The sequence below is a fragment of the Lissotriton vulgaris genome, chromosome 4_1, assembly GCF_964263255.1.
Source record: "Lissotriton vulgaris chromosome 4_1, aLisVul1.2, whole genome shotgun sequence".
Classification (NCBI taxonomy): domain Eukaryota; kingdom Metazoa; phylum Chordata; class Amphibia; order Caudata; family Salamandridae; genus Lissotriton; species Lissotriton vulgaris.
This window is the reverse complement of record NC_141691.1, coordinates 1,904,333,359-1,904,360,594: the sequence shown is the minus strand read 5'-3', so window position 1 is coordinate 1,904,360,594 and position 27,236 is coordinate 1,904,333,359. Positions and strand designations below refer to the sequence as shown.

Sequence of the window (27,236 nt, the reverse complement as noted above, 5' to 3'; positions counted from 1 at the left end):
AGCCTCTTACTTGAGCTTGACAAAGCATATAGAATGCCAGCTATCAAATCGACAAACCGGGAAGGACCGCGCCCAATAATATGCAAACCGATACGCTCTATGCACACTATAGCTATCTTCCGGGCAGCGAGAAAGTCACAGAACATGCAATGGAATGGACACAAAATAATCCTCACACAGGACTATTCCAAGACAAAGGTAGACACAAGGACCAACACTACAAGAAATGGAAACAGCACAGGCAGGAACAAGTAAAAGAAGAGCATCGCCAGAGCTGAGAGCTGAGTAACGACATAACAAAGCTTCAGGAAACACAAGATATAACCGCATCTACCTCAGGAAGACAGCAGACGACTACCTCGGACTACCTAGGACCAAAAAGAAGAAACAACACATCTACCTCAAAAAAGAAACAAACCAGCTACCTCCGAACGTCCACTACAATGCAAGAAGAACCAACGTGGCAGAACATCGTAGAGGCCAAAGATTGAACTTATTGCCCAACCAGAGGCACCTATGGACAAAAACCTCAGGGAACAATATATCCTTTTCCTTCTATAGAATTAGCGCTAAGGGGAAACGATTTGACAGGAGAAGGGGGAAGGGCGGAAGGGCAGGAGGGGACCCCAATATATAAGAGAAACTCACAACAGTACATCCCAAATTTCTGAGACGCGAGTAGGCTGTCCACTCAGAGACGCTCACTTCAGAGACGCTTAAGCAGATAAACTATGTTGGACATTAAAAATTCCCCTACTAACTGGGGTCCCTAAGTTAAGTTAACCAGTAATATGTTGGTCCACAATGCAGCAGGAAAAGAGGGGGGATGGCAACAACAGAAATCAAGAGTATAATCTCCTGGGAGGGACGGAGTTGGGATATTGCGTCGCATGCCCAGTGTACGAGTTTTGGCCAGCGGGGAGAAGGGGGGGAGGGGGTTTTAAGGAGGGGGACAGAGTTGTTTGTACTGGGTTGTTTGTACTGTCTGTCTCGTCCATATGCTTAGATGATATCCATTGTCCTCTACTCTATCACTTTACTATCCACTTTTCCTACACTTACAAGAAGGAACATGGAATCGGACCCTGGGGGGGAGGGAGTGGGCCCGGCACAACACTGTTAATAAAAGTGAAACACGATCTAACCACTCCCAGACACCACGGGAAAAAGGCGATTGACCCCAAGCACCAATGACTCACACCAGCAGTTACTCACCATCGACAAGCCTAAAAATAGTGTCTCTAAATGTTAAAGGCCTCAACCACCCTGTAAAAAGGAAAAAGACCCTAGACTATCTAGCAAAGACCAAAGGGGATGTTCTACTACTGCAGGAAACCAGACTCACATTAGAAGACTCACAAAGATTAATAGCGAGGTGGATCTGGCAGATGGCCTGCTACCCAGCATCTGGGAAGAAACAGGGGGTGATCACGCTGGTGGCTAGGAACTCCAACATTAACATAGTTGACCAACAAAGCGACGAGAAAGGGAGGATACTTATCACACAGCTGAAGAGAGGGGAAGAAACCTTTCATATCGCTAATTTATACAGGCCGAACAAAGATGACCCAGAATTTTGGGAGGGGGTCTCGAGGAGACTGGTGACAATCCCCAACAATGAGTTGCTAGTTCTGGCAGGTGATTTCAATCTAGCATTAGACCATACACTAGACAGACAGTTACATTTCCATTCTCTACCGCCCAAAGTGCAAGTCACCTTAAAGAACATCTGCAACAAATACAATCTCATAGACCCTTGGCGATTACAACACCCAGTAACCAGAGACTACACATCCTACTCCAACCCACACAACTCCTACAGTAGAATAGATTACATTTTAATATCAAACACCCACAGGCACTTAATAGACCATTCAGATATAGCAGCTAGGACTATCTCAGACCACTCGTGCATCAGCCTACTGCTGAGCGGATGTCACAACGAGGATCTACCGCGTAGATGGAGGTTCAGCGGCGATGTCCTGATAGATGAGAGTAACAAAAGTAAAATAGAAGAAGACATTAAAGAATACGTATGACTCAACGACACATCGGACATGGACCCTAGGTCCGTATGGCACGCACTTAAGGCTTCAATCAGGGGCACAATAATAGAGATGAAGGGAAAAATGAATAAGAGAGCAAAAACACAACTAGATCAGCTGGAAGAAGAGATAAGAGGACTAGAAACAGTCCACATCACAGATCCCAAGAACAGCTCTACCTTAGCAAACCTCACAAGGAGGAAATACGAACACAATAAAATCCTGAGCGAAAGGGCAGGACTGTGGGTAAACAAGTATAAGGCAATCAGCCTCTGTGAAGTGTCATGTAGTTTGGTTTTGCCTTCGCACTGTGTTATGTTAGCATGAACTTATTAGAAGTTTAAACACCATTTTCCTTTTCTGCAGCCTCTGCACATAACACATTTTGTTATTAAAGCTTTTCGCCTAGTAGAATACTTTGTTTTACACAAAAATAATATGTTTGCTTATAATATCACCCTTGCTTGGTAAGCTATGTCTGTACAGTGAGTGCCGAGGCCTTCAAGGTTATTTCAACACAGCGCTTGTGTTTCGGTTTGATCAGCGCACGGTCTAGACATAATACATATGCAGCTGTGGCCAACTCTGGGTTTTAGGCACGATTAATAATGCACTGCACAGAGCATGAAACACACACTTGATGAATATTCGCATGCAGAGAGTTGGTGCAGGAGATGATGTGATCCATTTCTGCTAAGACCAGAGGTATGGGCCAGCCCTTCCTAACCCAAAGAGACCTTCTGTAGATATAATATAATATACAAGCAAGGGAGGGTGAATTGAGGCTCTACTTAGACCTTTTCCCTTTAGCATTTTAACATGCTTTCTCCCTTTGTATTTTATGGCACAGTAACTATGCTGCTAACCTTGTTCCTTATAATATGTTTGCTTGTTCAGCTAAGATACTGCGCTTGAGAACACTGCATTAGAAATAAATATTTCAAACTTGCACGTGTCATCATTTACTCCTCGTTCTGGACTGATATGTTCGTATAATGAAAGAGTGTTCATGTGTTCCATGTTACCTGAGGTGTTATAAGTCCATGTTCTGGGTTGTCTAATCATTGGGGGGGGTGTAAGAACCAATGAGACACTGATTGCTAGTCTGGTAGGGGATTTTGGATACTAAGGTGAGTTTTGGCACACTCTAATTCACTGAGGTTCCAAGTCTCTATGCACAGTTCTGTGTAAGAGCAGGATCCCTGCGACAGAAGCAAACAAGGCAGGTAGGATTCTAGCCTCTCACCTAAAGCACAAGCAAAAGCAACACACCATATAATCAATCACTGACTCGAAAAACATCACACACACGAGGCATAAAGTGATACTAAAAACATTCAGCAAATTTTATCAGGACCTATACAATAAATAACAGTCATTGGATGAGGAAGGAAGTACAGGGTACCTGGAAAGACTAAGCCTACCAAAGATAACAGACGAGGAAGCATACACCCTAGGGCAAGAGATAAGCGAAGCAGAAATTGAGGGGGCAGTGAAGTCTCTTAAAGACAACAAGGCCCCGGGCCTGGATGGTTACACAGCCACATTTTATAAAACATTTCTAGGCCTATTGACCCCTACCATGAAGAAAACTTTCAACCACCAAGACAAGGTAGGAGCGGTGACCCTGACCATGTCGGAAGCAAACATAGTAGTAATCCCAAAGGAAGGCAAAAACACACAGCTACCCCAAAACTATAGGCCTATCTTACTAATCGATGTTGATTGTAAACTCTATGCAAAAATACTGGCCTCAAGACTGAACAGGATACTACCAAAGTTAATAAGCAATGCACAAGTAGGATTCCTAAAGACGCGCATGTCGCACGACAAGGAGCGGTCTGAGAATCGTTCAACCTGCAGCGGGGGACAAGACAGGGCTGTCCTCTGTCGCCCTCACTGTTCCTGCTGGCCCTAGAGCGTCTGATCAGACATATCAGGCCAATGAAGAGATTAGGGGTTTTACCATCAATGATGTGACAGTTAAACTAGCCACATATGCGGATGACATTGTCATAATCACAGAGAATCCCCAACCATTTATCAATGCCCTAATGGAGACCATAGGAAGGTATTCTATCTACTCTGGGTACAATCTAAACAAAGACAAATCAGAGTGTAAACCCCTTAATATCCACACCACCAAAGAAAACAAACCTGGGGGATTCGGCCTTGCCTTGCTTGGCAGACTGGATTCATTAAATACCTGGGTATACATTTCGGAATGGACCTCAGGAGCACACTTGACAAGAATGAGAGTCAATTGGTTGCAAAATAAAGGGGCTCCTGGAGGCATGGTCACCCAGATACATAACATGGTGGGGGAGGATAGAGACAATAAAAATGATCATCACACCAATGTCCAACTACTTAGCCAATATGCTTCCCCTATATGCTTGAAGCAGCACCCGCGGCAAGGTTAAAAATGCATGCTTTACATTTACATGCACAAAGCGTCAGGCACCGCACGGTGCCTGCCGCTTTGTGCATGTAAATGCTGGGGGGTACCATAGGTACCCCCCATGTGCACCCCCCACCCCGACACCCTGGGGGCCCGCAACAAGCCCCCAAACACCAAAGACCACATGCTTTTCCACGGCGGAAAAGCCACTGTGGAAAAGCATGTTACAATGCACATCTTAATTTGGCTGACGGTGTCTTGCATACACCGCCACCAAATAGCCCTCCACACCCCGCGGATCAGCGGCGGACTGACCTGCCATTTGCCGCTGGTCCCACCGCAATCCCACCGCCATCCTAATCTGGCGGTGGGTATTTTCTGTGGCCGCGGCGGTGAATCCCCATCCTCCGGGCCAGTGGTGGCTTCCACCGGCCCGGAGGTTGTGGAATCACCGCCATCCTAATGAGGCCCTATGTTAGAGATTAAAGGACCTGTGAGGTGACATCTAAATCAAATCAAATCAAATATCTTTATTTAGATATAACACAGATATCTTTAAAAGAAGAATACATATTTGCGTTGTGTGCAAAAAGTAAATAAAAAAAGGCGGCCGGTTATTATTACAATCATGATAAAAATAGGGATCATCCACATCTTCAGCCTCCTTCTTCCATAACATTTTTAAAATAATAGATAAAAACACAGATATAAATAAACCAAGGGAAGGTAGATTAACACACGATATGCAAAACTGTTCACCCCATTTGTGTTATTCTCACAGACTGTGGTATCATGCATGTGAAAACAACCCAACATTCTTAAGGATGCCACTCATGTTCTTTTCGTTTTGTCCTCCTTGGGTGTTTGGGGTATATTATAAGGTGTGTTAAATGATTAAAAAAGGATAAAAGGGAAGCTTAACAGGGTCTCTTTTGCTTAAAATTGCGGTATGCTTGCTGAATGAGGTTTACTAGTCTTATATTTAGGGCTGTATTTTCAGGGTTTAAAGCCGCGATGATTGCTTGCTTACAGGTACGGACGCCCAACTTGTTCAATTCTGCTTTTAATTTGCACCTGCGTTGGAAGTTGAAGAGTGGGCAAAGGCAGACCACATGCAACAGAGTTTCAGCCGGTTTACCACACCCTCTACAGGTTATATCTTCCACCGTACGACACCAGGCAGGCAGATCTTGCAAAAATCGCCAGTCACCCAATCTAATGGCTATGAGGCTGCGTTTTAGGTACAGTGAGTATGTACAAGACAGGTAGATGGCTGAGGCTAGCCGTCTGTACAAATTTATGAGAGCCCATGCATGGCTACGTTTCGCAAAAAGTGCTTTATCCATGGTGAGTGATCTCATTCTCACCCCTTTTTTATTGCCCATTTTAAATGCTGTCTGACTGGGATTAAGGACCCATAGGTCGCTCGCTGACAGTTGGAAAATGGCGTTCTTAAAAAGGCGACCAGACGTTCCACCCGGGTTTTTCTTGGAAATTTCTAACCAGACTTAGGATTCTAATGTGCCTGGGTCCGCTTGTCTCAGTTTATGACAGAGGTTTAGGTAAGTGCTATCGTTGGAGGCCTCATAGTTTAATAACCCCATCTCTAATCTTATCTGTGCTGCGGATGCAGAATTTGGCAGCTGGAGAACTCTTTTATATATTCTGGTTGTATGTTTGTTTAAGACAGTGTTCAGTTTCCCCCTACATATCTCTATACCATATGATTGGGTGGGGCCAATTTTCGCTCTCATGACCTCCAAAAGAGGCATTAGTGTTGGGCCTGAGAGGTTTTTGGAGAGCTTACCTAGTGACACCGCAAGGGTCGTAGCTTTGGCCGAGATTTCATTGCGCTGATTCATGAGATTGCATCTGGAGTCCAGATGAACACCTAGATATTTGGATGACTGGCCAATGGCGAGGATTATGTTGTTAAATGACCACCCCACCACCTGCGTGTCGTTTTTTACCAAAGAGGACAACTTGCGTTTTCTTAAGGTTAACCTCTAGTTGGTTTGTAGTTGTATAACTAAACACTTTATCAAGGAGCCTTTGCAGACCGACCCTAGTGAGGCTAAAGAGGACCAGGTCATCGGCATACAGAAGGTTACTTAAGGCCATGCCTCCCATCTTTAGGGGGTGACTGTTTGTATCGTCCAGGGTTCTTGACAGATCTGATATAAACAGGTTAAAGAGAAGTGGAGCCAGCACACATCCCTGCTTCACACATCTAGTTGTCATAATTTTCCGCGAGAGGTGTGTGCCGGGTCCAAACTTCACCCGAACCCAGGTGCGGTAGTGTAATTAAATGATTGCCTCTAGTAGTTTATCGGGAATCCCCCAGTTTCTTAGTTTTTCCCATAAAGCCGCCCCGGGGACCCTGTCAAATGCTGCTTTGAAATCGATAAAGCAACAAAACACTGACCGAGATGTTAAAAGTGCTTTGTCAACGATGGCTGACACTGCTAATAGATTAGTTGTTGTCCCTGAGTTGGCAACAAACCCTGTCTGGTTCATCGGTATCAAGTTGTGTTCCTTTGCCCATATCCTCAGGTCCTCTAGGAGGAGACCTGCGTAATGCTTAGCCTCGATGTCCAGAAGGGCTATGAGTCTATAGTTGTTCGGCGCGGCGCGGAATCCTGATTTATAAATTGGATGGATTATGGCTCCCCGCCATGAATCAGGGATTATGGCAGTGCTCAAAGCATAATTAAAAAGGGTTGTTAGGATTCCTGACCAGAAGATTGTCAGATTTAAAGAGGCTCTGTGGCAGGCCATTTGGGCCCGGCGCTCTGTCTGATCTTGCCTTTGTCACTGCTGTAGTAACCCTTTCTTGGGTCACCTCAAGGACCTTGTTGACTGGGTATAAACACTCAATCTTTCTTGGAGGGCTGTATCCTGTTGGTCCTTGGTGTTCTGAGGCCCTGAAGTGATCAGTGAGGAATGTTACCCAGTCCGATTCTTGAATATTATCTGTTCCAAAGCTCGGTGTGCTCGAGTTTGTGTGCTTAATTAAAGCCCAGAATTTTCTTGAGTTTTTGTTCTTGCTCTCCCACACCAATCTGCACCAGAATTGGTTTTCGTGCGACTGTTTGTCTTTAATCACTGCCAGCCTAAAGTACTTTTGAGCAGCTTGATATTGGTTTAAGCATTCTAAGTTCCCCGGGTTTTTAGCAGTTAGCCGCAGAGCGTCATTTCTGGCTCTCTTGAGTAGCTTCGCCTGTGATGACAATGAGAACTTGCGATGCTGGATTGGCCTTTGGGCCTGCTGATTTACTGGAAAAAGGTTGGTCAGGTGAGAGCAGAGCATTGATCATGTCACAATCGGTGAGGCATCTTGGTCAATTCCATCTCTAATGATGACCATGCTTTCATGTAGGATGTTCGGACTAATGTCTTCACTCCACTTGAGGCACTTTAAATTCTCGGTGTATGCTCCCCGACAGGTTAAAGGAGCAGGTTTGTGATTCAACGATTTTGAGGTGAAGGATATAACCTGAGGCCTATGGTCGCTTTCGGTTCGTGGATGGATACGAAAGCTGACCAGACAGTGTAGCAGGGCTGAGTTACAGATGGTATAGTCCAAATAGGATTGATTGCTGCCATTTGTCCAAGACCAGTTTGGAGGGGTGTTACCCGCTGACCTGCCATTGATTATCAAAAAACCTGAAAATCGCATCACACAGAGTTCCCCCAGTCCGCAGTAAGGTTGACTGGGCGGTTTGGTCTGTGTCACGGCCTCTGTGATCGGAAATAAAAAAGGACCTTCAGCGTCTGCTAGTTTACCTTGGAATAGGTTGGTGTTAAAGTCTCCCGTAACTATACAGTCAGAGTTAGGGTGTTCCGCTGCTATGTCACTCATAATTTCCGTTAGACGAGCCAGATGATCTCTTTTTGTGCGCGTGCTTGGGTTGATGTACACATTTAGAAGGAAAAGAGAACGCAGTTTCCGCCATGAACTGATTTTTGCCCCAAGTAGCCAGTCTTCCTCGATGGATAGTCGTGAGATTGGGCCCTATGTATATTGACAGGCCCCCTTTAGCGTGACCGTAACGACTATCCCTGAGTGCGGGTTTCCATAATTCAGTGAAGTCAATTACGGGGCATCTTTGTAAGGCCCAGGTTTCCTGCATGGCTATTACTGCGTGCTCACATAGAAAGGAAAAAGTTTCAGGGTTGAGCTGCCTCTTTGGTTTTTGTTGGCCACTGTTGTAGGGATAGTAATTGTGGGGGGGGGTGTACTTATTGTGGCCTGTTGGTCCGATGCTACAGGGTTGGTTGACTCCTGGGGCTGGTGCTTTAAAAGAACGTTGGACGTAGTTGGTATTTTTTTAAAGTAATCCAGCAAATCCGAAGGTTTTAGGGCATTTTGCGTGTCCATACTCCTGCTTTTAAGGCTGGAGTTACAGCCTCTGTCTGGTGGAGATTTTGCTACAATCGCTGTTTCCTGAAAGGCCTAAGAGGGCTTGTGATTACTCAGGTGGGGCTCTTCCTTGGGTGCTGGCTGTTTTGATTTCCGTCGTTTTGGCGCCGCTATGGTCTTTCTTACTTTCCCGGATCTCATAGCTTTGGTTAATTAATTGATTGATTTATTGAGGCCGATACTCTGCTGTGCTATACTGTGCTGGAGTGGCTGTGGTAGCTAGAGTCCCAGAGGTGGCACTACCAGAGCTGTTATAGGCTATTGAGAATCTGAGAAGAGTTGCAGTGCCTTAGGGCTCCGATTAGTTCAATTAGTGTAATGGCTCAATGGCTTTGAAGGCCTTGTAAAGCTGGAAATATTGCCAGTACTGACGTCGCTGGATGGTTAGGTAGTGTTATTCTGTTGATTTGAGCTCTGGACTGTCAATAGGTGTTAAGATGTCCTGCCTTCAAGGGACTGCTGATTAGTTGATGGCTGACGGCTGACGGCTGTCTAAGGTGTACTTTTGGCTCATTTTCTCTTGTGTGGGTGTACGCTGCGTAAGCCTCGTCGTTCACTGAGATGTGGCACCCCCCCCCCGCACTTTGACTGTTCCCGACCCCTAACAGCTTGATCACGACAGCTCGCACACACCGCCCCGCTCGAGCCTGTGTTGACCCCGCCTGATGGGGTCGCCCAGATTGTGGAGGGTCAGTCGACTCAACCAATCTGCCAGTCGGCCTGAGGCAGGCTGCCACTCAGCAAGCACGGTGGGGGGGGGGGGGGGGGGGGCAGGGGAGCAGCCCCAGAGCTGGAAAGTGCAGACGGCTGCACCGCACGGCTGGCTGGCTAAACAGGCAGGCAAGGGCAGCGCGAGAGTGGACGCCGACCGGACATCTAGTGCTAATGCAGAATTCATACATTTCACAAAGCGGGCTGCTATATGTGATTCGCCTCCCAGGCAGGCTTCCACAGCACCTCAACAAGTCCTGACATTTAAGGTGAGCCATGTAGGTCAAAGCCAAAATTGTATTAATGAGAGCACCTTTTCGCAGATGCAGAGAATATGTGTCTATGATTCCAATTTTTTTTGCACAAAAACGGCATTGTCTGTCGGAGTCATCCAGATTCCTTCAGCCCTACTAATATGATTTTAGAAGAATTAAACCGAATCGTAGGTTCATTAGCTGTTGTTCCATGCCCTTGCTAAGGGTCAAGGAGAATTAAAATGGGATGGCCTCACAGTGCTGAAGTCCAGCTGCTGTGTGCCTATTTCTTCACAGCTTGTGCATCTTGTTCCTTTGACTTGAGTCTTGTTTGCTTGGCCAGCCCTTTGGCAGCTAGGGGCACCGGCAGGCCCCTAGACAACATTTCTCTTGCCTCCAGGGCCTCCAGGTTGTGGTTTAAATACTTGTACTAGTTTGTCTGAGGATTTTTTTATGACTTCCCACATTATGTTTTTTTAACATATTGTCCTTGTACGTTTAGCTTTCAAGCTAAGCTGTAGGCTACAAACTTCGCCTTTAATATCCAATGCTGTGAGGACAGGCTAACTTCTTGTCGAATTTGGGCATGCCATGTACAATTCCGGTGGAGAATACTCTTCTGTAGCAGATGGACTACACCCTGTCAAGCTAATTAGCCATTTTATCCGTAAATGTCGTTGCCCTATATGGGATGGTAGAAAGTATTTTGCAGCCATTACCTTTGGGAGGGGCCACAGGTCTTTGACCACTAGTGATTTTCGCAACTTACTGAAAGTTTATTCAAGGAAATTTGCCTGCACGAGCTGAACGTGGTTGTGCGGTGCCATGAGGCCCCTGTGGTCCAGCCATATCACCATGTATTTCTGTGCATCAACCACCTCAATGGCATTCCCCTCTATGGACCATGCCCCCATTTTTTCAATTTGCGGGAGATTATCATAGCCTTGATTTTTGCCACATTTATCTTTAGGGTGTTGGTGCTGCAGTAACAGGTGAGTGTATTAAAAAGTCTCTGCAGATCAATCAGTGTTGAATCGAGGAGCACTCTGGCATCTGTGTACTGGAGTAGTTGGACTCTGATGCCAGCTGTTTTTGGTGGAAATGCCCTCACCTTCTCAAGATGAATATACAGGCCAGCCAAGTATAGATTAAAAAATAACGGCACGATTATGTAGCCTTGCTTTAGGCCTTTGTTTGTCACGATTTTATCCGTGGTGACCTGTCCGGCGCTGATTTTTATTTTTACCCAGGTACTAGAGTATAAAGCTGTAATGGCTTTCAGTAGATTGGGGGAATGCCTCAGGATTTCATTTGTGCCCAGAGTTTTGATCTTGTGACACTGCCAAATGATGTTTGAAAGCCTATAAACCAATTTTAGAGGGTATTGCCCATAGTGGCCATAATTACTTCACTCAGGTGGGAAATGCAAGAAAGCTGGTCTTCGATATGGCAGCCCTTGAAAGCCTGTTTGGGTGGGGGGAGTCAGCTTTTTTTCTCTGCCCTGGTTTTGAAGTTCCTGTTCAAAATGCTGGCAAAGCACTTCCATTACATGTCGAGCAGCGTGATCAGGGGATAGTTTTCCAGACACGGTTGGCAGCCTTTTTTATTTATATGCGGGAACAAAGTGAGCCCCTCCACAATCTAGCCATATTTTATATACCACTGTGTCAGAATTTCTATCAATATCTGAAAGTGCAATATGGTATGGGGCAGATTTACAAGCCCCTTGCGCCACTGGTGCGTTAATTTGTGTGTCGTACAGGTGGCGCATTTTACTGCTCCATATTTACAAGGTCAGGAAAAGACACCCTGCATGACTTTTCCAGTCCTTGTAAACACGGCCCCTTTACATGCAACACTTTGCGTGAAAGGGGCGTTCCATGGGTGTTGCTGTGATTGCTCCCACACAACAACCATGGAACCACACACATTTCCAGATTTAAGAGGAATCGTAAACCTGGAAATGCATCAAAATGCTACGCCACCCTAGCGAGGGGCAACAAGGATAAATGTTTTTATTTCTCCTTGTGTTTTTCCTCTTTCAATGTGTGCTGCATTCTACAGCACACATTGAAAGAGGAAAATGCCTGTAGTGATTGTTTTTGTCCAGGAAGGGGCCCCTTCCTGCACAAAAACAATCTCCCCATGACGCAGTCATCCTTGCAGCATAGTGCAAAGGTGCCTGCGCCGGCGCATGGCAGCTGTTTGTGCGCCATCTCAGGGGAGAGCACAGGTATGCGGCATACCATTGTAAATATGTTGCATTCCTGTGCTTTGAAAGTGCTGCATCGTGGCGCAGTCAAAGGGCTTGCATTGCCGCTCTGCAGCACTTTCTTGTAAATCTGCTCCAATATTCTTCCCCGCCACTACAGTATTGAAGAGAGGGATATAATGAAGGAAGGGTGTACACAGCATCAGCAAACTCCCAGAGTATCTTAACATTAGATGATTACAAACAAAACCACAGTATCATCTCCTCCTATGCTGTGAAAGGTATCATGCTATCAGACATACAGTTGATACCCACCTCATGGAAGAGCACTCTCACTGTAAAAATATTAACAAGTAGAAACGTGACCACCCTGGCTGGAGCCCCCTCTATACTGTCTTATAGAAAGTTTTCTGCTGCCTCTGGCTGGGCTGGAGGTCACCCCAGGGCTGACGACTAGAAAGTTTACAGGGATCAAAAATGCAACAGATTTTCAAAATGGACTATATTTGTATGTCTGTAAACTCTTGTTTTCTATTTTGTGTGGCTTGACACAGGTCTGGAAGTGGGTAAAGTCTGTTGCCTCATAGTGTCTGTTCCTCCTCATTGCCACCATGGTCAAGGCTTACCTCTTGTGTTCACAACCATAGGGTTTCTTCCTCCATTTTGTGACTTTCATTACTATTCAGTAGGAAGCTGGATCATTTAGTTATTGTCAAATGGGGCTGAGGCTCTCTTGGAAAACCTCTCTGTTGAAAACATTCAAAAGGACCCACCTCGTGTCCTCCCCTTCCAATAAGGGTAGGAACTCTAGCGCTCTCTCTCTTGACGGGTTCTGTTAAAATGTTCAAAATACTGCATATTAGAACAATAGTGAGATCTTAAATTTTTTTTATCCTGTTCCATCAACTGTGCTCAAGGAATTTCACATCCATTGTCAGCCCCATATCTTTTGTTTTATGGCTTGAACTCCAGAATGCATTTGTTGCACCAAAAAGACATTCTCTAAGACATCTCTAGCAGTTTTCTAATAGTACAGTAAGAGGTGAAATAGCACTGACTCTCTTTGAGATCATGTGTGTTGATCCACAGATGCCCTAGAGTTGACATTTACTGTGGATGTGAAGGATCTAGGACTAGAACACTCCTTTTTGACTATGAGGGTTACCATTTGCTCTCTGTGGGTGGCATGACAAGACCCAATTGACAAAGTTGAAACAGTAGAAAACACTGAAGATTCGCACCCATTCCAGCTAAAGGTCTCCATTGGCACTCAATCTAGCACACTGGAGACACATACCCGCTCGTCTGCAGGGGTCCCAGACGATGGGATTAGCTCTAGGGTCTTATGCAATAAAGATATTCACAACATTACTCTACCAAGTGCTTCCGAACCTGCTCCAAATGGCTGGCACCAGTGGAAACATATTGAGGAATACAAAGCACATTCAAAGGGTAACATGTGCCCACATCTTTCCAAGCATCAAAAATAGTTGCAATCGCTGTAGATACAACAGAAATAAACAAGAATGACAACATAGCACTGCTTAATGTGTGCCCGTGTTTGCCGGAGCTCGGCACCAGCACTTATTTCTAAACAAGGGCACATTTTTATCCACTACATGGTGGCGCTGTCTGTCTATTTTATGGCATAATTAAAGATTGAACGATTTAATATTCTAATATACTTTTTAAAAACTGATAAAACTACCACATAGGTCCTGCTGTCACCGATATTTGGCAGCAGTGGCAGGACCTGTGGGCGATGCCACCCGCACTGGACTCCAGAAAAAGACTTTGGGGACCGGCACTTAATCATTATGTAAATTAAGCACTGCAATTTAGATAGGCTCCCCACAGTGGTAACAATATTCAAACTCCACAGAGAAAATAAGCTTGGTACAGTGCAAATATTATCCATGTCATAACATGTTTAGACAATGTAACCCAATCTCGAGACATAACTCTTGCTAAATCACAATGACCACACAGAGGAAATGGGTGTTGATGGGGCAATCTTTGGAGTAGTATTGACTAGAAAAACACACTGAAATAATATGGTATTATATTTAAATCTCAACTCCCGTACTCTGATTATTGAACAGCTTTCCTGCAACTAAGAAAAATAACCATGCCCTAATCATGGCTTGAAAGAAAAACATTTTTAGCTATCTTTTTCCTTCAACAGTGTGCCTTCATACTATCAGGGAGGCATGCAGAGGCCTAATCTTTGCCTGAAGAAGTGCTGTTGTAGTGAGATAAACTTACAGGTTATTTCACGTTATCATTTGTTATGTGATTTTTGCACCTTAGAAACTATATGGATCTTGGGAATCTTACTTTGTTTTATGTATAGGTGTGAATGATCACTTTGAAGCCAAAGGTGTAGCTTTTCCCTATGGTTGCTGGCAGTGTTTATCTGTTGTATTTCGAGTAACATCCTGCTGTTTTCGACTCTCATAAGTTCAAACAGTTACACAAGAAAGGTGAATCTGAAAAAGGTTCCAGTTTTATCGGAAACTTTGAAAGTGGAAGAAGACAATTTTGGTAGGCAAGCAGTACCTTGAGAAGCCAAGCAGTACCGCCATGCCAAATGTATGCTCAGAGAATCTCCATCTAAACCCTTCAAAGGAGGCCTGAATTCAAGCTGAAGAAGAAAAATAGACGTAGATCATTATTTCGAAGTGGGAAGAAATGTGAATCTCTGGATGTCACCCACCTCGTGGTTTCCCTCTTCGTTTAGTTAGAGGGAAAGTTCTGTTTCTGAGACCGAAGTTTCACCTCTCTTGGAAACAGCCCATCTTTCACAGGACTGCCCGCTTTTCAGTGCTTGAAGCTGTGCCTTTGTTGGAGGTAACACTCTCTAAGAAGGGTGGAGGGCTTCCCATCAGGCCAGTAGAGAAGAGGCATCCTCTTCCCCAGTGGTTTTGCAAACCATCCTCCATACTTCAAATGAAGCCCACAATATTGTGCTTAGTTTGTTTGCAGAAGCAAGTGATTCTGCATTACAACTTTGTGCATTGCAGACACTCTCCTTGACAGGTCTCTTTGTCATGCCTTCTGGCTTTGACTCCACACTCTTTTCAAGCTTCTCCTTGACAAACCCATGTGCCATCAATGTAATGTGAATCTACTGAAACTGAGAGTAGTAATGATGGCTATGGCTCTGAACGTATTCTGATGCCCTTATGTTGTTCCTATTGGCAATTACTGCTGTGTTGCATCTCCCTTACAGGTGTCATTCAAAGATAACGCTTGGTGAGTGATGTGCGATGAAAGAGAAGAATGAGACCTGCAGCCATGGTCGATAATGGTCATGGTCGATAATGGCATGAACATCTGGCGGGTTCCATTACTACTGGCATGTCTACATTGACAATTTTGAACACACCTACTCTACTTTAGATACTGGTTCTTGAAGTAAACCAAGAGGGTGCATTCAGAGAATTGTATAAAAGCTACTTTTAAAGATCTTTTAAGGAATGATACAACAACAAATTAAACAGATCAGGATAATTGAAAGCGTTGTCTTTTATTACCTTTTATATCATGTAGAAAATAATGCTTTATTTCTGAGTTTTCATTGTGCCAAAGATGTTTTCTAGATCCCACAGTCGAAATGCAGCGACCCATGCCTCCCAGGACATAGAAGGGTGACGCGGCCTGGACTGCCAGTTTGCTGTTTTGATTGTGTCATGTGCTCTGAGGGCGAGATCTCCAATCAAACTGGTAGGTGCATTGGAAGACATACATGAGATAGGCCATCAAGTATGGCAGAGCAAGCCTGAGGGAATCAAGGGAGAACCAAGAAAGTATCTGGCATGCTGAGCTTAAATCTTCAAATTCAGCAACTCTGCAACGTCATTAATCGGCCAGATTTACAAAGGGCCTCCGTACTCATCATAGAAGCCCCGCAGTCATGTCAGGATCTCCGCCCTGTAGTGTTTTTCCTTGCAGAGGCCCCACCACAAGTGCGTCCCGCTACGACTGCAGAGGCCCTTTGTGAATCTATTCTATTCAAATGTCATATAGAGCGCATGGCTACCCGGGACAGGCTTTCCAGCACTATTGCGCCCTGTATGTCTTCGGTCAGACCTGATTATGACTTACCCGGTAATCAAGATTGACCTATACAGTTACTCAATGAATCCAATAGACTATGATCAATTTTCAAAGTATCCTAATCAAAATATTAAAGTAATAATGCATGAAAATGATGCCAATTGTGCACTTCTTTCAAATCAAAGACATATTTACCTGGTGATTTACTATGTTAAATGCTCCACAAAACATCTCGCAACTAAGTGCAGTCAACACATCCACTGCTTATATCATAATATTAATAATTTTTCACACACTGTGGAGCATATGTACAAGGATTTAACACCACCGTAACATCAGTTTTTTGATGTTACAGCAGCTTTTTTTTAGCACGTTATTTACAAGTTGCCACTAACTGGAGTCACCAGCACTTTTCCGTCGAAAACTTGAATTTTAAAGATCGCCACTTTTGTTAGCGAGAGTTAAAATGAGATGCAATGTAGGCGTTCCTGTGAAAAAACTGCTGCTAACCCCACTTCGCGATATTTACAAGGAATTCCATGTATGGTACAAAACCCAAAACCCAAAAAACTGCCTCTAAATTCAGTTAGAGGCATTTTTTTAGACCAGAAAATAGCTGGTCTTAAAATTAGTGCCAACACTTGGGGCCTCATTTCAGAGGTTTTGGTGCAGGACAGCACAGCAAAGAATATTGCTGAGCTGCCCTGTGCAAAACAAAAGCTCAGGAATGCGCCCCACAATAAGATAGGGTGCAGTCGTGTGCCTCATGCATGAAAAGTGTTGCATAGCCGCAGCAAAACAGCGTTGGCACAATTTTCACTGGGCCCTCCTTGCGACACCATGGATGCACCGTATTTACTGTATGGCGCTCCATGTCACAAGAATTTACAGATAAGTCAGTATTTCTGATGTATCTGTTGGGGCTAATGTCACGCATTGCTGCAATTTTGTCACAAGCATGATGCAACTCCAGCAATGCATAGGGCAGGCCTATCCCTATGGCACTGCATCACCCTTACGCCCACCATGTGTCAGGTGCAAGGTTTTGACGCAGTGGCGTCCTAAAATTGTCGCCTTGAAATCTCAAAGATTTCACTGCGGCACTCCTATAAGGCTTTATTGCGTGGGAACGCCCACCCTGCTTACATCCTACCTGACAAAGGTATGTTATGGCATAGGGGTTCACAAGGTCACGCATATGCCTAGATACGTCCATTTGTACAGAGTCTAGTTTGGCATCCAGGGTGTCTGCTGTCACCTTCCCTGGCGGCCAGCAACCCCCAGATGCTCAGTACACTGACAAAGAGAAGCTGCCAGGGTGTTAGCGCAGTTGGAGCTCCATCAGTGGAGTTTTCACGCTACGGTGTTGGTGTCCATAAGCGCTGGCGGTGTGGTGGTGCTGAGAAAATTGATGAAAAGTTCTATGACAGACTTGATCCAGCAGTGGCTGATGGCCATGTTGTACGATGAGCGAGGTGAAGGCGTGATGTATACTATGATGGCCGGTCCAGGAGAGTTCAGTTGTGTGACTGTAGTTGAAGCTGGAGAACGTGCTTCCAACCTAAATTAGATGCATCCCCCTGGGGACACCTTGTTTCCTCAAAGAAAATCGGACTCCAAATTGTTTTTGTAGTTTCAATATGCGTTTTATTATTCCAACATTTGTTGCTTTTCTATGAAATTCTTTTCATTTCATTTATACCCAAAATTTTCTTTGCACATCATATCCTTTAAACATAGCCTTTTTTGTCTCCTATGCATTTTGGGCTGGAAGCCCTTCTTCAGGGAGCATCACTACAAAACGAAATCATAGCACAAATGTTTATGTAATATGTACATTATCCTACATAAGATGTTTTCAATGCATTTCTAAACCTTATAAACCATAGAAATGAAGTGTCTTGTGTATTTATGGACTAAGAAATATGCTGGCTTCAATGTGTTTTAGACCAATGTGCATCAGTTATTAAATGTGCTCCCCTCCCGTTTCCCATGTTCCCTAGTGTGAACTAGAAAACCAAAAATAAACTCACGGCGTTCTGTTTTAAAAGCGTCTTGTGTTTGTCTATTTGCGGAAAAACGAAAAGATTGTCATTAGCTAAGCACTCGCGATGCTCAAATATTTAGTACAACATCTCGCCGTGATGCGGCCGAACACTTACTGGATGTGTTGTTCGTTTTGTTAGTTCGTCAATTTCGCCGATGCGCTCATCGGTCGTGCCGAATGCCAATGTCGGGCGGCACTTCCGCATACAATTGCTGATTGTCTGCGTTTGGTTAAATGAGTTAGTCATGTGCTCACATGAGCAGAAGAAATAAACAACAGGGGCCTCATTTATGAGGCCTTGCGTCAGTTTTGCGCTTCCGATGCGTCACTTTTTGTGACGCATCGGCGGCGTAAAACATGCCTCCTGTTGCGCACTATTTACAAAGTGACGCATCTAAGCAGATGCGTCACTTTGTAAACCCCTGCGCTGCATTATACCTGCGTCAGGTATAATGTATGCAGAAGGGGCGTTCCCCCGCAAAAAGCCTCGTAATAGTGACGCAGTGAAATCTATGAGATTTCACTGCGTCACTTTTAGGACGCTGTTGCGTCAAAATCTTGCGCCTGCCTCACAGCAGGCGTAAGACTGACGCAAGTCCTTTCACATGGAGCTTTCACCATGTGAAAGGACGCATTGCTGTAGTTGCGTCACTTTTGTGACACACTCCAGCAATGCGTCACTTTTGCGCTTACAGATACGTCAGAAATACTGACGTATCTGTAAGTCCTTGCGCAATGATGCGTCATATTGTAAATATGACGCATCATTGGGGTCGCAAGGAGGGCGGAATGAAAAGTGACGCATCGCTGTTTTCTCGCAGCGATGCGTCACTTTTCATAAATGAGACCCCAGATTCTCCAGTTTACCGCAATCGTTTTGGGGAATGTAATACGCGTGAAATACGGAAAAAATGACAAGAAAAAATGTAAAGTGATAAAAAACGATATTAATAAAAATAGTGACATAGTTATGTTCTATCTCGACAACCCAGCCTGTGTATGTGCCACGTGTGACTTTGTTTCCATTGTATTAATTGCATTGCTATTGGATCTACACAAATGTAGAAAAGCTGTGTGTGTATAATGTACCTAATGTCTTACATTACTAAACAAAGGTTAAAATAAACCACCATTCAATGTACCAAGGTAACAGAAAACTATGCAGCATAGCTGTTCCCAAATCATAACCTAAAGATAACATGCAAATTCTATATGGTCAATTAAACCATTCGGTTTACTTGAGTTCAATTTACTGATCCAAAAATATTCACGACGCAGTAGCTTGTTGTTGTCCCTTCCTTCCATTCTATCAATCGTTTCCAAAACCAGAAATTTCAATTGTGAGATATTGTGGTGTTCTTCCCAAAAATGTGTAGCAATTACGGATTTCATGTTTTTTGTTCTGATATTGGATTTGTGTTCGTTAATCCATATCTTGATTTACATTCAGTTTTTCCCACATAGACCTTCTAACATGGGCATTTTAGTAAATATACCACATTGGATGTATCACATGTTGCAGAACTTTTAGTCTGATATTAAATCCCTTCATGGGGTGTGTTATATTGTTCCCCCTTATTATGTTGTTGCAATTATTGCAGTTCATGCGCGGCTTGGTTCCTTTTGCCACTGTCGTTTCGATTTTCTTTTGATTGAGTATCTCGCCCATGTTCTTATTCCCAGTATGAGCAAATAACGGTGGTTTTGAAAACAGTTAATTGAAGTTGGGTTCCATACCTATTATATACCAGTGTTTTTTTTATTATTTTCTTGAAGTTAATGCTCAAAGTTGAAAATTTCGAGATAACTACCATTCTGGTATTTTTCGCTTTTATTGTTTCTTAATAGGTCAGTTCTATTCATTGAGTATGTGAGTTGTTTTGCTTTTTCTATAACTGGTTGTAGGTAGCCTCTATCCATAAATCTTTGGCCCATTTCCTCAATCCTATGGTTAGATTTAACAGGGTCCGATGTGATCCGTTTGACTCTAATCATCTGGGAAATTGGTACGTGTTGTTTTAGGGACATCTGGTGAAAGCTGGTATAGTGCAAAGTATTATTTTTGTCTGTCGGTTTCCGAAATATGTCTGTTTCCAAACCCTTTTGGGTGAGCGTAACTTCTACATCCAAAAATGTGACTCTTTCATTTGAAATTTCCCAGGTGAATTGTATTCATTCGTCTATTTGGTTCAATGCTGATAATGCTTCCTCTAGTTTATCATGTGTGTTTTTCCACAATATGAAGACATCATCAATATATCTCACTAGCAATATGATATTGTTATACCATTCGGGTTTTGATAGAATGTGCTCTTCCTCGTACTGCTTCATGAACAAATTTGCATATATCGGTGCGGCGCAATTGCCCATGGAAGTGCCCGCTAATTGGGGATACCACTCTTCTTTATATTTAAAGTAACTCTGATGTAAGGTGAAGTACATGAGTTCCCTCAAGAATACTTGCATCGGTAGCTCCAAGTCTGTGTTCATTACTGCTTGCTCCATCGCTTCAATACCTTGAAGGTGCAGGATTGAGGTATAGAGGGATTTTACATTGCCCGTGCACATTAGTAATTTCTCATCCTCTCTGATTTCAATCGCTTATGTGGGATAATGTACATATTACATAAACATTTGTGCTATGATTTCGGTTTGTAGTGATGTTCCCTGAAGAAAGGCTTCCAGCCCAAAATGCATAGGAGCCAAAAAAGGTTATGTTTAAAGGATATGATGTGCAAAGAAGATTTTGGGAAAAAACGAAAGGAAAAGAATTCCATAGAAAAGCAACAAATGTTGGAATAATAAAATGCATATTAAAACTACAAAAACAATTTGGAGTCCAATTTTCTTTGAGGAACGAAGGTGTGCCCAGGGGGATGCATCTAATTTAGGTTGGAAGCACGTTATTCAAGTTATACATTTGGATGTCTAACGGACGGAAGACACCACCCGTGGAGCACCCAAAAATTTGGATGAACCTAATGAAATTAAGTAGAATTAATTAATCTACTGGTTGTGCACCAGCAATAATTTTTTTAACACTGTAGTTGAAGTTCCCATTGGCAGAGAAGATGGGGTCGAGCATGTGTCTTGCTATGTGGGTTGGTGCGGGGATTAGCTGCTTGAGTCCGATGTTGGCGAGGTTAGCCAGGAGGGTGGTGGTGTTCTGGTCACTGGGGTTGTCCAGGTGGAAGTTGAGGTGTCCAAGTAGGATGTAGTCAGTTGTTGGGAGATCCTGGGGTGCAATGAGGTGTACAATGGCATCAGTGAATGGGGGTTCATGGGCCAGGGGGCCTGTAGACAACGGTGCCTGGGAGGGTGGGGTTGGTCCGGATCTTGATGTGGAGGTGTTCCATGGTTGCCATCGGGTTATCAGGGTGTGTGGTCAGTCGAAATGTGAGACAATGGCAATGCCTCCTCCTGGGTTCTCAGGGTGGTCTGTTTGGGTGAATTTGTAGCCGTCGTGGATGGTGATGGCGATGTCCAGTCCGGAGCAGAGGTTGGTGCAGTTTTCCATGAACAAGGTAAAGTCTGAAGAAGTGGCGTTGAGGGGGTCCCAGATTTCTGTTGCCTGTTTGTGGAGGGACCGCACATTGAGGAGGATGCATTTGAGCCGATCAGTTGCGCTGTTGGTCTGGGCAGAAGGAGGCGTTAGTGTGCTGATGTGGCAGAATGTGTGTTTGCAGTTTTGGCAGGCGCAGGATGAAAGGGAATTTCACAGTGATGCTAAATGGCAGGCGGTGTGTCGTCCAGGGCTGAGAGGAGTGTGTTGGCATCGTTGCGGTGAAGTGTCCGAGGGGAAGGGTCCTTGGTGCTGGGTGCGGTCCTGGGGTGGACGGACACAGATGGGCTTGCCTTTGGCGCATCAGTGGTACGCCCGCTCTGCATGTCCGCACAGCGGCCGCTATTAAGTAGTGCTGTGGGGGGACTGGACAGCTGCGAGGCGAGAAACGCAGGAAAGGACACTGGAAGGGGCGGGGACATGGGTTAGTGGGGGTTGTATATGTATATATTTTTTTATATTACCTCATAGCCTGGTCCCGTGTCTTCTTTGCTCCTGCTCTACTAAGTCTGCTTCCAGGAACAGGAGGCAGGCAGGCAGGCTCCCGCCCCTAAGCCAATCACAACGCTGCAATGCGGCATTGCGATTGTTCTTGAGTGCCGTGACAAGGCGTTCAACCAGGGGCTGGAGGGGTGGGCATGTTCTCCATGCAGGGTATAATGCAGCCTGCATTGTGGCAAGGGAAGTGCACATGTCTGCTTTGGGTGGCCTGGGAGGACCGACCAAACAGTCATTGCACACTTGAGTGGGCATACCACTTCTCCCCTGCCCTGCTTTGTGATTAGAGCAGCCCCAGCCGCCCGCAAAGGAAATATAGCATGAGAATATCAGAAAGTTATCATCATGTTATGGTTCTTCTTCTTGTACTGCTTGAAAGCAGTGGGGCAACGCTCTTCCGCTAAAGTGATGGAGCCGCCACTTCGGGGTGCATAACCCACAGGCGCTAGGCCTGGACCCGACTCGACCCGCAGGCCCCCTCCGCTACGCGCCCCAGATTCTCCTCACCTGGACATTGACACTGTGGCGCAATCCCCTGCACTCTCTCCAAATCTGTGACCTAGCCAGCTGGAGCCTCAGCCAGGTGGGATTTTACAAGCCTGGGTACATTAGTCACCTCCTTGTCCGCTGGGAAACCTCCAGTTGCAGGTGATGCATCAGGGCCCCCTTATGCGTGAAGTTGCAGCGTTCCCACCACACAAGTTCGGCGCAGCTCAGGGGCCTCACCCTCCACAGCATCCGGCGAGTGCAACATCCTCCGTGCTGTGATGCAGAGAGGCGCAGCCCACCATTGATAATATCCTTCATGCTCCCTGGTGTAGTGGTGGCACATAGTATGCGATGCAGACCTCCCTACACTGGTGCTCCAAGGGGCACCAGGCAGTCTTCTCACATATGTAAGCAATATGTCTCCATGTGACCTGGAAGACTTCACCACCAGGTAAGGGCGATCGCCGACGCCTCAAGTCTACCGCCACGGCCCAACAACTCCACAGTGCCTCCGCTTCCCACTCCGGGTCCCAGACGCAGGAACAGTGAGGACTCTGGGCCCTGGGGATGGCCATGCTTTCAAGGTTTTGGCTGCCATGGTGTAGCATGGAGGGCGCTATGAAAAGTGATGCATCACAGGTTTTTTCCCAGCGATGCGCCTCTGTTCATATATGTAGCCCTGATTCTACATTTCCTCTTCCCCTGGGACTCTGGATGGTCATCCTGGCTCTTGGGGGTTTGGGGAGGTTGATGATCTGTGCTGCACTTGTCCCTGGCTGCTCCATTCTGTATTCCATTGTTTTTCTTTTATTATTGTCATTAGAGGTGGACTTTTTGGCTATTTTTGCCTGTAGAGACAAAAAAGGTGAAGTTCTGCTGACTAACGTGAGTTTTTTGCCCACAAATTGGCCTTTCGTCAGGTTTCAGCCACTAACTTCAGAATTTTATAGCCTTCACGCTAATGTTAGCGGCAGTTTTCACCGCGGCTACCTGAAACTATCGCCATGTAGTGACGTATTATAAATACATCGCTAACAGGGCAATAGTTTTTGGGGATAGGCCCAGTTAAGAAAACTGCAGCTAACTAACGCTAATGCTAGTTAGCAGCAGTTCTTGTACATAAACTAGTGTTTTTTATTAATCTTGCTTAGTAGCACTGCTGAAAACAGCTGTTACTTTCACCTAACTCAGGGCAATTCAATAGTTTTTGGCCTTGGCTTTTTATATTTTGAACAATTTTATTAGGTTCAGAAGCTTTACATATGTGAGAACACAATTAATATTTATTAAAATGCAAGTATATATAAAATGCACTGGGAGTAGAAGTTAACTACTTCTCAAAATCCTATCTCCTAAAAGTGTGAGCAAAACGTGCTATAAGTTAAACTGTTACCTAGGTGTTTAGGGCCTTATTATGAGTGATGAGTGTTTAGGGCCTTATTATGAGTATTAAGATCTGACTTCTTTCAAGAAGGATCTTAAAACCCACCTCTTTCCAAGAGCAATGTAGTGTATTACATCCGATGGATTGGTATGGTCACAGCACCAGGATACCCTTTGGATGACAGTCGCGCTTAACAAGTACTCATACAATACAATACAATACAATACAGTATGGCAGTCTTAAGACTGCCATACTCACGGTGGCAGTCCGACTGAGGGTCTGCCCACAGTATTACAAGTATAGAGGTCAGACCGCCTCATGACCACCCCGTCTTCCGGGATCCAGGATCCCTAAGTGGAGGACCAGCGGTGAGGGGCAGGAATATGCTGGCGGTGATATTTCGAGTTGCTTTTCCACTGCTCATTTCATGGCGGTGAGCACGCCATGAAAAGGGTGGCAGAAATGCAACTTTCGGGGCCACTCTTCTGGGCTGGATGTGCATGCGGAGAGACACATGTTGTGCCCCCCTGGAATTGCACCTCCATTCCTGCACGGTGTGGCAGGCATGACGTGATGCATGCCACACCATGCAGGAACGTGCTGAAGGTGCTGTCTCTGCAGTGGTCTGCTATTAAGGCTTTCCTAAGCGCCTAAAATAGTCGTGAGACTGCAGCAGCACCGCCTGCCCAATCTGGATTAAACTCAGAAGCCAGCGGAGGTGCACACCACAGGCTTGGCAGACCTCCTGCAAGCACAGCAGTGGGGGTGCTTGAGGAGGACCACTAAACTCGTAATAAGGCCATTAGGGTTGTTTTTGACATCTCATATACCCACTAACTGATTGATCTCACTCCCTTCGAATCCTGTCCCATATGGATCACAGTGTCCTGTTCATCTTCTCTGGGACTATAATTGCTTATCCTTCCTGGGTTGCCTAAATTACTTTTAAGATGAGAGAACACTGGCTTAACTGCAGAAACCCAAACAATAGCTGTTTTTTTTATTATGCTGCTGTTCTTATCTCCATAATGATCAAAGGATAATTGATGCACTTTGCGTGTTACCTGAATATTTGCATGCTTGCTACAACACCTGTACTGTACTTGGTCTTCACGTGTCTACATACCATTACACTATGATTGTCTCCTGGTGTCTCATGTGGATGTATGATGGAACAATGCATACCATTACCACACATGCTTTGACAGCGCAGACATTACAACACACCTACCAGTACCACACATGTTTTAACAACGCATGTCACTACCACGCATGTCCCTAGAGGTACATTATAAGTATCTTTACATCGCATACCATTACCACACATACCAATACAACTTATATCAATACAATGCACAAATAAAACCCCATTATAAATACTGTTTATTAGCCAAAAAAATAATAATGTATAAAAATAGTTAAGATTCAGGTGACTGAAATGAAAAGGGACAGTACAATCCCTGAAATATATATGTTCTACACTAAGAGCCAGATTACGAGTTCGGCGGTCCATGACTGTCATATTACAAAATTGTTGGATTGCCTAGGCAAGGACCGCGAGCACTGCTATAAACTCGTAATGCGGAAGTCAGAAGACTGCCAGGACTTCGGTCTTTTAGAGGACGTGGCGGTCGGGCGATCGGACCACCAAACTTGTACTCAGGCCGTAAGACGGAAGCAGAAAACACAGTATTGATAAAGGCAACACAAGCGTATACATTACATAGACAACAGTTTTGGTGTCCTTCCTCTATTTTCACTCTATGTGTGCTGCAAATGTGTAATCAAAATGGCTGTTGTTCCAAAAAGGAACTAAAAGAACCATCTATTTTTACAGAACTAAATACATGTACATTCTGTCAGAATCTGTACCACGAGAAAAAATAAATTCCACAGCATATTTTCTTTCAAATTATGGAATGCACCTTAAAAACATTTAAATTCAGCCGTCCACCATTTTGTGCACAGTGGTACACTGACTTTGGTGGTGACCACACGCTGCTGAGGTAGAAGGCGTCAAACTGACAGTTCGCTGTCCAGACAGTACCACCTATCTGTTCACGTAAGTACAACAGTTATAATAATCACATTTAGAAATATTCAAAATAATGCCAAGTCAAAGAATAACTATTTTTATCTTAAAAGTGTGCAGATTTATCAGAGAGTGTCTGAAGCCTTGCAAAGTATCAAATTAGCCTGCAGGAGAACCACTGTAAGTTTAAGTTTAAAACATTTTGAAACCTAATATTTATTTTTAACAAAATAAAAAGTACTTTTACATTGGGGAAGCAGCATGGATAGTGGTTGGGGTCATAATTAATATCACTACACCGACTACACCAACAGGTGCAGACCTCAGGGAAGGTGCTGGACAGTGGTGGGGTTCAAAATTACATGTGAATTAAATTCAGAAAAAAGGCAGCACTGCCTTATATGATTATGGTTAACATAGTTAGTAATACAGTTGACTTTGCATTATACATGGGTGGCGAATTAGGACACAGTCAAATAAACAGTACACTGCACCAACTTCTTACAGGAGTTTTCCTTCCTCGTGTATATTTGATCGCAAGCTAGGAAGCGTTTCTTTCATTTATCCTTTTTATTTTATAAGTCCCTAGTAAAGTGTTGCCACATGCACCCAGGGTCTGTAAACTAAATGCTACTAGTGGGCCTCCAGCATTGGTTGTGCCACACACTTAAGTAGCATTTCAAACTCGTCCCAGCCCTGACATTGCAGACTGTGTACACAGTTTTAAACTGGCAAAATGATAAATTGCCAGGCTTAAGCCTGCCTTCCGAGGTAGTTTTTGTCAAAACAGCTGTCCACATAATAAACAAGTGACTTTCTTTTCACAGGCGCTAACTTCTAACACAATTTTCTCAATAGGAGTATACCAATAGAAATAAAACCATGGTTTTCAAAAACTCGGTAGGCAGGCAAATAATAATACAATTTAGATTTTACTTTGCAGATTGCAATTTTTAAAGCAAACCATTTACACAAATGTCTACTTTTTTTCTGTTTCTACAGAGATATACAGAATGGCATTGTTAGAACTGGGGGTCTCTAGTTGGCTGAGGTAGATACCACTGTCAAAATAGGGACCCTTGCTTCTAGTCAGGGTAAGAAGAATGCACTCTTTAGATA

At 44.4% G+C, this 27,236-nt stretch overlaps 1 protein-coding gene across 1 annotated transcript in view; it reads left to right on the top strand.

The window, feature by feature from the left end:
• The window catches only part of LOC147724694 (vomeronasal type-2 receptor 26-like), a 90,284-nt gene that overhangs the window by 39,044 nt on the left and 24,004 nt on the right, over positions 1–27,236 (top strand). Inside the window, exons 3-4 of the mRNA XM_086918089.1 lie at positions 3,421–3,657; positions 15,649–15,772. Of these exons, the coding sequence (XP_086774215.1) occupies positions 3,421–3,657; positions 15,649–15,772 (361 nt within the window). The remainder of the gene's footprint in view (positions 1–3,420; positions 3,658–15,648; positions 15,773–27,236) is intronic.